This window comes from Lepidochelys olivacea (assembly GCF_965140295.1).
Source record: "Lepidochelys olivacea isolate rLepOli2 genome assembly, chromosome: 9".
Classification (NCBI taxonomy): Eukaryota; Metazoa; Chordata; order Testudines; family Cheloniidae; genus Lepidochelys; species Lepidochelys olivacea.
This window is the reverse complement of record NC_140419.1, coordinates 8,725,247-8,740,007: the sequence shown is the minus strand read 5'-3', so window position 1 is coordinate 8,740,007 and position 14,761 is coordinate 8,725,247. Positions and strand designations below refer to the sequence as shown.

Here is a 14,761-nt window from a genome sequence, read left to right as displayed (position 1 = left end):
ACCTGGGAACTAGGCGAGGAGACTGTGAAGGGGCAGAAGAATGTGGGGGCTGGGAGGGAGACTAAGGGGAGGAGGGTGCAGGGGAATGTGGAGAGCAGATGGTAGACTGAGAGGGAATGGGGATGTGGGGGGCAGGAGGGAGTCTGCCGGGATGCAGAGGGATGTGGGGGGTAGGAGGAGACAAGGGGCGGGGGAACACCAGATGGCAAAGCAAGAGAATGTGAGGGGCCAGCTGCCGTGAAGTAAGAGAACTGGGGGAGCAAGCGGGGGCAGAGGAGGAGGTGGTTGTGGGTTACAGCCTGGGAGGTAGTGGGGGATCAGGGGCTGTAGGAGGCGCCTGGCAAGGGGCTGGGGGGCAAGGAGGAGCCTGTGGCAGGAGCCTGGGATGGGGGGGGGCTGTCGTGCTCCAGCACGTGGGGGATGGCGGGTTCCCACGGGGCTAAGCCCACGACGAATCCTTGATTTTAAGCCATTCTCGTGGCCCCCCACGGGTGGGGAGGGGGTGCAGGCCCTTTAAGAGGCCAGTTCCATTTGTGGCCGCTAGGTGGGGCGCTCTCCTCGCTCTGCCTCGAGCGGCTCAATGGGCGGGTTCAGGGGCGGGGCCTGCTGCGAGTCGGCACCGAGTCCCCTCCCCATTTAATTCATCTTTCCCTGACGCTCCGCCCCTCGGTTAAGCTCCGCCTCGTGGCTAGGGGCGGGGTTTAGAACCCCCCCCTCCGACGCCCAATGGGCTGCGCGCTTGGCGTTGTCAGGGGCGTGTCCCCCGCGCGGCGCTCCCGCTGAGCGCGGCGTTTGGTTGCCAGGGGCGTGTCGAGAGGGTGACTGGCGGCGGGGCCCCGCCCCCCGTGGCTGAGCCGCCGCGGCGGAGCCGGAGACCCCAGAGCTGGAGCGTGAGCGGCGGCGAGCGGAGCCGCGAGACCCCCCCCAGGGCAGCCGCAGCCGCGCCGGAGCCGATTCGCCTCGCGGAGCCCGGGACACCCCCCCCCGCGCACCGGAGCCGCCCCCCCCCTCCCCCGCAGCCGGCACCGGAGCTCCGCGACCCGCCCGTCCGGGCCGCCCCGAGTCCGGGCACTGCCGCGCCGCCCGCCGGGGCCCCGCGCCCCCCGCCATGGCCGCGGCGCCGCCGCCGCTGCTGCCGGTGCTGCTGCTGCTGCTCCTGCCCGGCGGCCGCCGCGCCCTGGAAGGTGAGACCCGCCGGGGCGCCAGCCGGACCGGCCCAGGGCGGCGCTGATCCCCGGCCCGGCCCGGGCTGGGCTGGGCTGGGTTGGGGGGAGCCCCCGGGGCGGGCGGGCTGCCCCTGTCTCTCTGGGGCGCGGGACGCCCCGACCGCCGAGTCCCCGTTCCCCCGCTGGGGCCGGGACCCTCCCGGGGTGTCCGGGCACTGGCCGGGGTCCCCGGGACCTTGGCCCCCTGGCCGGGCAGGGGGGTGACCCGCTCTGGGCGGGCGGGCAGCCCCCCGCGCGGTGCCCGGCGTTGGCGGTGCTGGCACGGGTGCGGAGACTGGGAGGGACCGGGGAAAGCAGAGTTGCTGCTCCGGACGGCTCCGGGCCCACGGAAACCGGCCCCCCTGGGCTGTGGGGGTCAGGGCACGGCTAGGGGGCGTGGGTTTGGGTCCCGTCCCCCCTCCCCGCCATGGGCTGCCCAGACCCTTGCAGAGGGAGACGATCCAGCCCACCCGTGCCCGTCGGCCAGTTTCTGCGCCGTGGGGCCGGTCGCCTGCAGGGCGACGCAGCCGGTCTGCGTGGGGCGGGCTGGGGCGGCGGAGGCGTCCCCGTGGATATAAGGAGCATCTGCCCTTGAAGTGGTGGGGCGTCACTGGGCCCAGGGGAGATGCGGATTGTGGGAAGGGGGTTCCAGAGGGCTTGGTGTCCGTGGTATGAACCGAAGAGCATCCATGGGGTGCTGAGATGGAGATTTGCAAGGGCACACGTGGAAGCTGGTTGTCAGAAACTCTTGGGGGGCGGGGAGGGATTCCCCTCAATTTTTTTTTTTTTTTAATGATCTATTCTGTCTGAAAGTCAGGATTTCCGTCTGAAATTCCAGGGGGCGGAGTGGGGTGTGGGAGAGGGAGTGTACTCACAACCTTGGACTCTACCTGGATTCTTCAAGTAGCCAGATCGGTGGTGGAATGTTTCAGAATGTTGGCATTGGATTCCCTAGCAGTAGGCTTCAGAGTTAACATCTTGCTGAGTTGAGTGGGGACAGCTGCTCTTTCTGTGGACTGTTCAGGCTGTCTGTTTGCAAACACAAGGAAAAGTGCTTCAGTGGTTACTCCGTTCATAGTCAGGGGTTTTTCTCCACAATCAAAAAGGCTAGAAATTGAATCTTTTTAAGTGAAAGGTTGGATGCTGCAGAAACTGATGAAGGCCACCAGAGAAGTACCTGGGTGTTGGACTGCTGCATCCTGGCTCCCAGGCTGAGACCAAATGGTGGTCACAAAGCACTGAACGATTTAACCCCAAACATGAAGGAAAGCCCTCCATATGGAGCCTTTTCCTAACCGTGCTTGCCCCAAAGGGAAGTAGCTGGTAAGTGTATTAGTGTGTACCCTTCCAAGAGTAGACGTGCTGTGGGCAGACTTCTTCCTCCCCCTCTTGATCTGGAAAAGAAACTCTCTTCTAGTTCAGTTGAAGATAAAAAGGCAATTAATTTTCTTCCACTAACAGGGTGAAATCACAATCTTCTGGGCAGCCGGGTGATCCTTCATATTTGCAAGAGGAAAGCAGCTTTATAGTCCAACTAGATAAAGATCACGGCGGGGAGACACTGGGATTTGTGTGTCTTCTGGGTGGACAGTTTGGAATGGAGGCTAGTTGCAGATGACAGACATTTCATTTTTGCCCTAAACGTCTTGCAAAAGCTAATTTTGGTCTCGTGACAAAAATCTCTGATCCCTTCTGGGATCGTTATAGATTGCTCATTCTCCCCCTGGGTTCTGTAACTAAACACTCTTGTTTGCCAGAGGATAAAAAGGGGTGGGTGGGTGGGAAGGAAGGGGTTGCTGACCACTTCAAAAATAAACAAACAAAACCCCATAACAGATTAAGGGAATTTTCTGCCTTGTTGTTAAACAAGTCAGCTGTTCACTGAAAACGTTTTTATTCTGTTTTGCATGGCTGTGCTGGGACAACAAAAATCAAAGAGAGCCTTAGTGCTTGTTTGGAGTCATTTTGCTTTCTATTTCCCATGCATAGCCCCATGCTGCAAAGTTTGGGTCACCGCTTGTTTTTGGAGGGGCTGAGAGGACTGGGGACTGCCTCTGCTGGAGTGTAGAAAAATCGACATTTCTCTTGGTCTTTAGGCATTGGAAAAGGTGCGGGGGGGTGGTTACAAATATCTTCTTTTTTTTTTTTCCCCCTTCCTCTCAAAAAAACTTCAAATGCGGGGCAACAGTCACCCTGAGTCGTTCCCTGTGAGGGCCAAACTAGGATCTCTGGGCCTGCTCAGTCTTTGAGCTTCTAGAGACTGTGATCCCCTCCTCAGGCTGTAGCAGTCTGGGAAGCAGTGACTACTCTGCATGCACACTGCTCTCTTGGGATGAGCCTTGAGCCAGCTGTGGACCCCTAAAGATCAGCCTGGAAATGGTGGCTGTGGACCTTACGTATTAAATAGATACTGCAGAATTAAGTTCTTCTGGGCAGGGACTGGTTTCCGATGCACAGCCGAGCTCTGATGTTGATTGGGGTGTCTGGGTGCTGCCCTTATACTGCTTCTAATAACAATTAGTTTCCTATAAATCCTTTGGGAATTAAGAACCAAGCCAATTCTGGGGCCCAGCACAAACGCAGAGGATTACAACTCTGTGTGTGTGATAGGGTATTGATTGTGTGTTACAGGCCAGCATCTCGGCTTCAGGTTCTTGTCACGTTGCCTGCTCCTGGTTCAGTTCTCTGCTCCAAGGCTGTTCCATTGTCTTTCTGTAGCGTTTCTGGATGGGCTGTTCTGTGTGCCTGAATTTCCGGCCCTAATGTTGTGACAGTGGGTCTTGCAGCATTCAGTAGGTTGTGGAGGCAATGGTCAGAATCTACACAGCTTCTGGAGATGCAGCGGGTTGGGAGAGGTTAGGTCACCTTTCCTCAGGAGGAGCTTAGTGGGCTCGGCTGTTTAACCCCCGTGAACTGGGATGAAGAGCAGGACAAGGAAAATAAACAGCTTTCACTTAAGGTTTTCTCAGCTTCCTGAGTGTGGAAGGTCAGAGGGCCGAATGCTCCTCCTCAAGAGGTCACCTTCCAGCTGTTTGCCAGGCCTCCCTGAACAGCCATGCTTCAGTGCTGGGTTAGCAGGCTATCTGTGTGTGGAGCAAGGCTGGGTGATGCCAGGCGCTGAGCTGTGTCTGGGATTAGAGGGCGCTTCCAGCCCGCAGCCTGTTTCAGCTTCTCTTCTAGCTGGACTTCATATAAATTGAGCTGGCTGGCTGGGCCAGGAGAGGGTTTCGGTGACTCCAGTCTTTCCCGGCTCTAGGAGCTGAGATCACTGACCCCGTGGCCGGGGATTGTGCTCCTGCACTTTTGCTGTGTTTGGCTTTTTTAGCCGCTCGCAAAGCTGTTTCCTGACCTGGGCTGGAGCATTCGAGTCGTTACTGTAAATCTGGTGTGTATGGCTTTTCAGATATTTCAGTGCTAATCATAAATCCGCCGTGGCGATAAATCTGTAGGCACATACTCTATAACCACGGCTGCTAGTGGCCCGGGATTCTGCTGCCACACTTGTCAGGTTCTGTGCTGGGAATGTGGAGCTCCCAGCTGGCTTGCTGGGTTGTATTCCACAGTAACTGCTGTAGTTCGTGGTCACTTGGGTGGGGGGGTGTCACCCCTCTTGTCTGGCATTGTGTTGGGCTCCCTCTTGCCCTTTCCTGTGGCAGAATCGCTTGGAGTTCTGTTTCTTAGCAAGGCACCATGAGGGGGGAGGAAGCTGTTCTCCGCAGCAGCTCAGTGAGGGCTTTGTGCTGCTGAGAAGAAAATGGTTTCTCTCCAGATCCTGTAAGTGCGCTGCGTTTGTTTGAAGTCACAATGTGTTTTTCTTCTCCAGTTCAGCAGAGCCTCAGCCTGCTGGAGAAGGAATGCTCTGTCCAGAAGCAACAGCAGTGGCTTTCTCTGGCGAAGCATTTCAATGCAAGAAGGAGACGGGTTTGCGCTGGTTTGGTTGGGAGCTGAGGCTCCTGTGGTCCGGAAAGAGCTCTCCACGCAGGGCTGACATGAGTGCAGTGGCCTCCTTTGGGCCTCTGTAGCCTGCTCTCTACCCAGCTGTTGTCACTTAGAATCTGGGCTGTGGAAAAAGCTCAGAGCACCAAGAACATCCATTATGTCCAAGACTCCTAGTTGCAGCCTGCCAAGGCCCAAATGCGGGACCCGAGCAAAATGCTATGGGATTAATTTATTTCCCATAAATCACATTTTCTCTAACCGTGTTTAATGCCTCAGCATGTCTGATGTGATTGCCAGCTGTCCAAGCGAGGTCCCCAGCGCTGTGCGGCTGGGGGTTAGTATTGGTGGTGGAAAAAGGGATAGTGGGTAGCTGCTTACGGAGCTCTGCCAGTCTCCCTTACCAGTGTGTGGGATGGGCGGGCAGACAAGACGGCTGCGTTCTCTCACGTTTCGCTCAGGGGCGAAATTCGGCCTCTCCGGTGGTTTTTTTTTTTTTTGTTTGTTTGTTTTTTCACATAGTCTCCTGTGCCACTACCCATGAGCCGCGTGCTGGGGAGCTTCCTGAACTCATCTGCAGCCGGGAGCGGGAGGCGACTTTTGTGCGCCATTTCTGAAGTAATCCCAAAGCACGGTTTCTGGGCTCTCCTAATGTAAATAACTGAGCGTATGCCCTTTCCCTGAATGTTTGGGAATGAGAAATATTTGGGAGTCAGTCCTTGGCTTGGGTTTTCCCCGATTGCTGGTCTACAGCCACAGTTTAGCTTTATGAAGGCCGACCCCCAAATACTACGCCAAGTTCATTCCTGTACCAAAACCACCCCCCAAGTTCTGGGACTGTCAGGTATTTTCTTGGCAGAGACCTTTGCTTTTTGTTTAATTACATTTCACCGAAATGCCTCATTTCTCTACGGGGGTGACTAATGGACTCATTTCTCGACGGGGGTGACTAATGTTAGCCGGGCTGTTTTATTGATGTTTAGGGGTAGGTGGGGAGAGAATGCCGGTCACGGGGCTTCGTAGTGTAGTGTTGGCTACACTCGTTAAATCTCCTGTTCCTCGCAAAATGCCCTGCTGCCTGCAAGCTGCTTCGGCCCTGTTTCCTGAGCCGAGGAGCAGAGGGGCTTTCCTTTGTGTCAAGTGGAGCAAGCAGCTAGTTAGGGAGAAGGAAGAACTTGCAGCAGAGTTGCATGTGGTGAGAGTTCAGTGGCAGTCTGTATGTTTGTGGCTTTGCACTCCATTGTTCTCTTTTTGTGTGTGTGTGCGTGCGTAATAACGCTTTGCTCCTAGTTAGAGGCATAAAACATCCAGCTGCCTGAGGGGTAGAAACTCTGGGTCTGCCTGTGTGTGTGTGTGTCGTCATAGGAATATTGGCCTCTGGTTTTAAGAAAGGTCCCCAAACTCCCCACTGTGTGATGACTTATTGCACCAAATATTCGGGGAAACCAGTTTGTTGCATTTTCTTTTCATGATAAGTTGCTGCTGCTGAGACTGGAAAATCGGAGCTCGGCGTTTAATTAACTGGCCAGAAGACTCTGAATCACAGACTTGCATGTTTTGAAAATTGTAGTTGTTCCTGTTGTTTGTTGTGCTGAGTCAAACTGGTTTGTCGGGATTAAGCGTCTCCTCTTTGGTGCCGAGCGCAGGGGGAGGGGTGGTGGGCGGGGGTGTGTGTGTGTACACAGCCCAGTGCCCTCCAATGCACGGCAAAAAATGTTCTCGGCCCAGTTCAGGTTGGATTTGGGTGCCCTGCTTCACTAGTTTGGGATTCTCGCCCCTTGGCTGGAGAAGCCGGTGGGATGGAGGCCCGGTTTCTCTGCAGGGCTCTTGGCCTGGCTCTGCCCTAAGGGCCAAGGTAGCAACTGAAAGAGTCACTAAGCCATCCCCAGGAGGGTCAGGCAGAGCCCTGAGTTGACAGGGAGTGCGCGGAGTACTCCGCGGGGCAGCTCAGGGCCGCTAGCCTCTCAATCTTGACATGGGTGGGGGTCTGTCCTGCCCTTTGCTTCCTCGGCCGTTTGGTTCAGCGATATGTGGTAACAGTGGAAGGAGAAGCCCTCTCTCACAGAGAGGGTCTGCTGCTCCCCTCTGAGGCTGGCCGCGTGTCTGGGATGGAGAGAGTTGGTGGCTGAGGGACGGGGAGCTGGACGCGCCCGTGCTCCTGCTCGCAGCTGGGTGAAGTGTGCTCGCAGCTCCCTGAATGTCACTAGGAAATAAACAGGCACAGAACAGAAAACCCGTTCTCAGCCTTGAATTTGTCCTCTCCTAGTCCCCTCTGCCCCCAGCCACGGGGCACCGGTGGGGGTGGGACAGCCCAGTCTCGTAGCGGGATTTCTGAGCTGAAGCCGCCATATTGGAGGGAGGGGAAAAATCTTTCACCCGAGTCGTCTTCCCTCCCTCAGTCTGATGTTGAGCTCTGGGCCCAGACGGGTGACGGAGCTGTCGTGTTTCGGCCACATCGCCTTATTTGGCTTGTCAGTAAAAGTCGAATTTCGGTGGCCAAAAAAACAGATCGGGATCCCCGGTCTCAGCTTCCCTCCCCGCTGTGTCGGCACAGGCAGGCAAGCTGAAGAGCCGCTCTGACCCCTTTGTCGCTCAGTAAGGTCGCGCTGAATGAGGCTCAAAAGGAACTTCTTTAAAAATGGGGGTGTTCTCCAGTCAGGTGAATGGGGAAATACAGCGATGGCCAAGCCCTGCCTGGCGCTGGGATAGCTCGGATAGATAGGGCAGACCAGGAGTGTTGCTGACAGGCAGGGAAGGGTGGTGGCTTAGCCACGAAGGACACCAGGAACCATTTTATAAGCAAAACAGGCCACCTACACAGGGCTGCCTTGTGACTCTCCTTTCTGATTAAGGGTGCCTTTAAAAACAAACGTACCTAGGAATGTGCATTGGTGACGTTCCACTTCACGCTTAGCTGACGGTTCCCTGCCCTTGCTAATGCCTGGGTTGCCGTGGCACGTCCCGATCGGGAAGATGGCATTGGAAGGGGTGGAGATCTGGCAGCCATGATGCCGAGCATCTGCCAAGCACCGCAAGCGCCCTATTTCCCCCCCCCCCCAGTGCTCTCTGCTCTGCAGATAGCCCAGGGACCAGCCGCGCTGGCAACTCCTTTGGGCGGGGGCCTTTTCAACACCCTGCCTCCCCGCAGCCTTGGGTTCATCATGGTGGAAGCCTTGCTGCTGGGCAGCCCCGCTCTCTGCTTCGCGCTGCTTGTGCGCCGATGGGGTTGCCATAGCAAAGCGCGATTGACTGGTCACCCCTCCAACAACTCCTCCATCCCTCCTCCTGCCGTTAAGCACATCAGACTCTTCTATCTCCACTTCCCATCAAGGTCAGGCACCCTAATGCACAATTGCTGAAGTGTTCGCACTTGCAGATGCTGTACTGAGGGGTTCCTCTGCTGTGGGAGGGCGCTGGGGCAGTAGTGGCTCATGGTGCCGGTGGGCAAGAGATGCTGGTTAGGTTAGGGGGTGCTTTTACATGAAGAGGAATGCCAAGTGATGCTGAGTGCTCCCAGGTAGGGAGATTCGGGATGCGGGTTCCCCCAGCATTGTTACTAGGGGCACCTGATGGCAGGATTTCAGCGGCACAAACAGCTACCCCAAGTCGCATGACTTGGCTGCGGAAACCTTCCCCGTGGGTTTCTGTGTGCATGCGTAAGCGTCCAGCCTCGCTGGTCATTGTATGTAGCGGCAAGCTCTCTGCCACAGGCTGGCACGTCCCGCCCATGCCCTGGGAGCCGCTGACCAACACCTGTTTCCCAGCCCCCTCCCCTGGAATGCCAGCAGTCGCTGGACCTTGCTGGCCGTGGCGGGGCTGCAGACATCGGGCCTGATTCCGTCTGGAGGAGCCGCTTTGGAGAGCGTCGAGTTGAGGCTGCAGTCACCCAAAGGCCCCCAGCTTTTCCTGCCCCAGATGGAGTTGGGGAGGCAGTTAGCTCGGGGGGGGGGGGCGTGGATGGTAGGAGAGAGCGGATGTCCTAGGACCTCACCCTGCAGCCTCCTGGTGGCAGCTGCTGCTGCAGCATTTGCTCTGACCGGTTTCCCTGGGAGGTGGGGCCATGTACCCTCGGGTGGAGCGGCTGACATCTGTCCGAGCGGGGGTGGGGGAGGCTTGCCCACTTCTCCAACCAGCCCCACTTGTCACTTGGCTAATTCAGCCAATTGCCCAGTGAGAGCCGAGGCCTGAGCGAGACCCCACTGTAGGGATCGCTTGCGGGGGGCTGTCCTACATGCCTGCACAAACGGCATGCAGTCCACGGCCTTTTTTTATTAATGAGAAAAATGTGCAGGGCTTGAACGATTGCCAGGAACAGATTTATTCTAGTTCCCCAGAAATTAAACTGAAATGAAGAGGAGAGAGTCGGCCAGGCCTGGCACCCTCCCCCCGCCCCCCCCCCGATTCTGTGCTTGTTTTAACTTCGGAAGAATCTGACTTTGGAAGGGGGGGAAGGATATTTGGGTTTAAACAGTTCCAGATGGGTTTGGTGCTTGAGAATTGGAGGAAGTGAGCAGAGAGCAGCATGGAGATTCGGGTAACTGCCCCAGGCGGGAGTGGGGAGGGAAGTCTTGGCAGAGGCTCCATCTCGGGGCTGACTGGATGGGATACAGCTTGGCAACTGAGCACCGCCTCTCCGAGCCGCTGTGTCTGTGGGCTGAGTGGCTCTGGATCTGCGATAAGTAACTTCTTGCCATTTTTCCCCCTCCTCTCCTGGAATGTTTCCAGAAGAATAACCTGCAAACGGCACTCGGGGGAGGTATCCCAGCCCGGAAACGGCTGCCACCTCCGGGAGCCAGTGCAAACCCGGAGACTGTGTCATCTGCCTCCCCTCCCGTCACTTGGTGGATGGGAGCTTGTTTGGTGGCCCTGAATCACGTGCAGCCCAGAGCCCCGGCCACAGACACCTGAGCCTCCCAGCACGGGCTCTGCCCCTGCGGGAAATCCATGAAACCAGATGTGGAGCATCGAAAAGCAGGGAGCTGCTTGTTTCTGCTGTGCCCGGCCCCATGCAGAGGCAGCGCTGTGGCTCTCTCCCCTGGCTGTCGGGGACTTGTGAGTGCGGCAGGCTGTATTCTCCTGGTCGCCACAGCGCTGGAGGGTGTGGAGAAGTTTTATTTTGACATAAAGTCTGGAAACGAAGATGGGTTTGTGGAGCAGTTTGCTGCCTGTGTGTCCCGGTTAATGGTATTCGCGGGGCTGATGTCATCCGCTCTTCTGAGTTATTTCCATGGCCGGAGAGTGGCCAGAGTGAATGTTTCTGCCAGGAGCGTGACTTATAAATCACTTTCTTACCTGCCGGCCTGGGAGGTCTCTGCTGCCTGGGGTCAGTCACATTCTCCCAGAGCCCAGATTGGACCCCAGAGTAGGGAAGTGGTAAGGAGAGCAGCCCCTTGCAATGGGGCAGGGAGATGTCTGTGGTGTGTTGGAGGCTGTAGGGCTGAGAAGAGGCCCTGGGGGCAAGAAATGGCAGCCAGAGGCTTGGCTGAGACCACTCTGAAACCTGTCAGCGAGCCAGTGATCAGAGACTTGGGCGGGGGCTCCATTGCGAATGAATCCATAAGCAGCCCTGTAGGAATGAGAGATGCCCCTTATCTGGGGATGTTAAAGGGCTCCTGCAGAGGAGAGCAGTTGGGGGTGGCTCTGGGTCTCACACCTTGGGAAAGGGAGCTGAAGCCAGGGACTATCTGTTCTTCCACCTGAAACCGCCTCCCTCTGCAGACCCTGGAGTTGCACATGGTGCGTTGCGCTCCCAAAATCCCCAGGGTATTAATAGAACGGTAATTGCAGTGTTGAGATGGGCTCTGAGCAGCTGGCTCTAAACGGCTCTGGGTTCTCTTCCTCCTTGGTGCCTTCAAACGTGGCTGCCGCTGCCCGAGAAGGTGCCGAGGCCTGGCAGAGCTGTGGTGGGGCTGCCCGCTTAGGAGATGGCACCAAAAGCTCTAGCTCAGAGAAACTGCAGAAGGGAGTGAATCCCCATCATCTGTCAGACCCTGGGAGGAAGGCTGAGCCCCCTGTGGGTTTTTCCCTCCTCCCAGGCACTGTCTGCTGCTCAGCAAGAAACTTCTTGTTCTTCCCTGAAGCTTGGTGCCCAGGGGCTGCGTGTCCAGCACTTACAGGAAGCTCTGCCTGGCAATGAAATGACGAGGCCCACGAATTGTTAGTAAGCTTCAGTCTGTTGTGATGTGAGGAAGTTAGACCCCCCGGCGGGAGGGCAGGGCGGTAAGTGGGGCATGCTTCTAGTCTGTCTTGTTACCGTCTGAGAGCAGCTCTTGGGGAGAATCCAGTTAGAAACCTCCCTTCAGGGGTTTAGCAGCGGGCGGGTGAGACACTGGGGACTGAAGAAAATGCTCCAGCCCAGAGAAGCTACCTCTGGCCTCCTTCCTCTTGGCCTGTCGTTCAGTGATTTTTGTCTGGGGTTTATATTTGCAAATCACCAAGGGGGTCTGGGTGAGGGTGGGGGGAATCCTGAGCAGTGAGGTGTGTTTGCTGGGGGGTGGACAAACACAGGGGAGGGAGAGGAGATGCAGTTGCTGGCTGCTCACTCACACATCCCCTGCCGTCTCCCACTTCCTGCCCCAGGTTTCGTTGATTGCACCCTCTAGGTTGGGCTAGTTTTCCAGGCACAGGATTGGGGAGTGGGGGGGGGCACTGCACCTTCCCCTAAAGCAGCAGGCTTCAGAGAGGGAAGATGGCCTTGCAGTAAATGAACCAACCCGGGACTCAAGATCTGGGCTCGGTTCCCCGCTCTGTTACAGACTCTCTGTGTGGCCTGGAGTCGGGACACTGAATCTCCTAGTGCCTCAGTTCCCCATCAGGAAATGAAGCCACTTCCTTTGGCTAGGCTGTTTATGTTGTAAGCTCTTCAGGGCAGAGACTGCCTTTGTGTCTGTACAATGGGGCCCCGATCTCATTGGGGCCTCTAGGCCCTACCGTAATACAAAAATAATGAGTCTGTTATTAAGCGCTCACAACTTTAAGTGGGGCAGGCTCTGCCCACTGCCAGAGGCAAGACACTGGATTGCATGTGCCAGTGTTTGGCTCAGCAGATCTGATTTTCTTTGATGGTGTTCCAGATGTCCTTGGCACAAAGGTCCACAGCTGTGACACCGGCCCTGGTTTCCTTTTGCTCCCAGCGGATAGCTGGCTCTGAACTGGGGGGGAGGTGTGCCCCTTACCTCCGCAGCCATGTATGCGAGCGTCAACCCAGCCAGGGGGAGAAGCTCTTTGGGCCATGGTGTTCCCTCTTTCCCTCCACGCCCATCTCTGGAGGCGAAACCCAGATACCTGTGGGTTGGAAAGTGTCAGCAACAGGCACTTGTCATGCACGCTGGTGAGAGAAGAGAGGGAGCCGCGCCCGCCCCTGTGTTGTGGCTGCACCGTTTCTGCAGGAGGTCAGGGAGGCCCGGCGGGGCGGAGTGAATCTGTTTGCACAATCTGCTCGAGTTGGGACCCCGCCTGCCTGCTGCGGCGAGGGTGACGAACGCTGTTGTGGTGGAGCACCTTGCTCTGGCTCAGGGTGAAGTAGAACATATAGACACGGAGGCGAAGGGGTAAGACTGGAGCCTGTGGGGGCAAAGTTGTAGGGTAAGAAGGGGGAGGCAGGAAAGCTGGTCTCTGTGTCTGATGAGACGTAGGAACTGAAGGAGCTAGGAGCTGAAGGAATGATCCTGGCTGGGCAGATTCCCCAAGGGGGTCTCGTGGCCAGGATCTAGAGGGCTGAGCGATCCAAGGTCGGGGTGCGGGGAGGTATTGGGCACTTGCTGGGAGGGTTCAGGGCTCCCTAATGCTGGTGTGTGTCTGCAGCTGCAATGATTCCCGGCTCCTGCAGGGGGAGCTGCCACACAGCATCTGTCTAGATCAAAGGCAGCCAGCGAATGTTTCCGGCCTTTGCAATCCTGCCGAGGGCTGCGTCCTGTGCTCAGGGGTCACAGCCCCTCCTGGGCCTGGAATAGCTTTGCGCTGACCGTTCTGATCTGCTGGGGCATGTGGGGATGGAGCGGAGAGGGCCTCCCCTGTTAAAAATACTTGGGGGGTGAGCAGCCCTTCTGTGGCTACTGCCAGTGCCCCGGCATTGCTAATTTCAGCCTGGGAGTCTAGCACCAAACCACACTCGCTGTCTCCTCTCCCCACTCACTGCACACACGCCCCAGCTGCTGTCTCCCTCTGCTCTCCTGTCCCCCAGCCTGTCAGCCTCTCCCTTCCTGCCCCTTCCCTCACTTGGAAACCCCTGTGGCTCGCCACCAAACCCGTGCCGGGAAAGTCACTGTGAAGGGGTGAGAGTTCCCAGCTCTGGAGCGTGCAGCGGGGAGGGGAGCAAGCAGAGCTCTTTGCAGCCTGGTGAGGCACGGGCATTTCCTGCAGTGTGCAGTGGGGGTGCCAGACTCTGTAACAGGGAAGGGGGAGGAGGGATGATGGGATCTGCCTCGTTTGGAGGGTGTGGCCCTGTCACAGGTCCTAGCGAGTGCTCCCTGCTGGCCACCCACTAGGACAGCTGTGAGGAGTCTGTGCTCCGGCTCCCACAGGGCATGTGAAAGCTGCTAGGCCACGGGAGGGACCAGCGCTGCAGCCTCCGAGGCGCTGTCTGGCATGCTTCCTGGGCATGGATGCCCAGTCTGCTACTCCTTAGAAATGGGGCTCCTTGGCTCGTCTGCCCTATGCCCCCAGATACCCCTGTTACTTAAACACACCCCTCTCCAGAACTCCCCCCACCCCCGGAGGTGTGAAGCTTCTGGTTACAGTTGAACTCTCAGGGGCCCGCAGTAGTTGTAACGCAGTCAGCACCACACTCTTACGCTTTGCACAGAGACTAGCCCCTTTATGCTCTTTTATACTTAATCATATAAAGCACAGGAAAGTGCGGATTATGCAAAACAAACATTAAATGCATGTCCCTGCCTCAGTTTCTTTCCCACTCCAGGGCATTCTTTGGGCTGGGGTCTGAGTCCCTTGGTTTGTCCAGAGTCCTTGGTCCCTCTGGGCTCAGGAAAGCAGGCAGGGCCCCTCCCTCCTGGGCTGCTATATGCTGGGGGACCTCTCCCTCCTACAAGTCCTTTACCCAGCTTCTGTGACCTTACTGTGTCTTGCCCCATGCTTCTTTCTCCTATCTCACCTCTGTTCCTATGTGTTTCTTTATTTAAACCACTGTTGGTCACTTGGTCTCTCTTGTTTTACTTCTGGTAAGTTTCCACTTCTCCTGCCTTCCCCTCTCCCTTCAGAAGGGTTGAGCTAGACTGGATTTCCAAGGCTGGAGCTGCTTTCTAGCATAAACTTTGTGAGGACTAAGTAACGTAGTTACCCTGAAGTATTTCCCATTGCTCCTGTCTGGTGTGTGCCTTCTCCAAGACCTGTCGGCAGTGCTGGGTCCTCATACGTATAGGGACTCGCAGTACAGCAACTTTTCATAACACAGCTTCACACTATTAGCCAGAATGTATAAGTTGTGCAAATGTTGCCCCGGTTCATCACAGGTGTCCCTTTGCCAGTGACTAGGGCTGAATGGGATGTGGGCACTTCTCTCTGGATGGGATTCAGGGTGTTGCGAATTCCCTAGCAGAAGTTTGCCCTGGGATAGTCCCCAGCAGCTGGTCAGCACGTCTGACTGGGCATTTCTCTGCCTTGGT

The 14,761-nt window shown here is 56.8% G+C and overlaps 1 protein-coding gene across 2 annotated transcripts in view; it reads left to right on the top strand.

The window, feature by feature from the left end:
- Nucleotides 1-1,048: 1,048 nt before the first annotated feature.
- Nucleotides 1,049-14,761, top strand: part of EPHB3 (EPH receptor B3) — a 44,219-nt gene continuing 30,506 nt past the window's right edge. The window contains exon 1 of one of the 2 annotated variants that reach the window (XM_084639859.1): nt 1,049-1,184. In XM_084639859.1, the coding sequence (XP_084495985.1) occupies nt 1,109-1,184 (76 nt within the window). In that variant the 5' untranslated portion in view covers nt 1,049-1,108. The remainder of the gene's footprint in view (nt 1,185-14,761) is intronic. The other variant, XM_084639860.1, reaches the window with a different exon arrangement.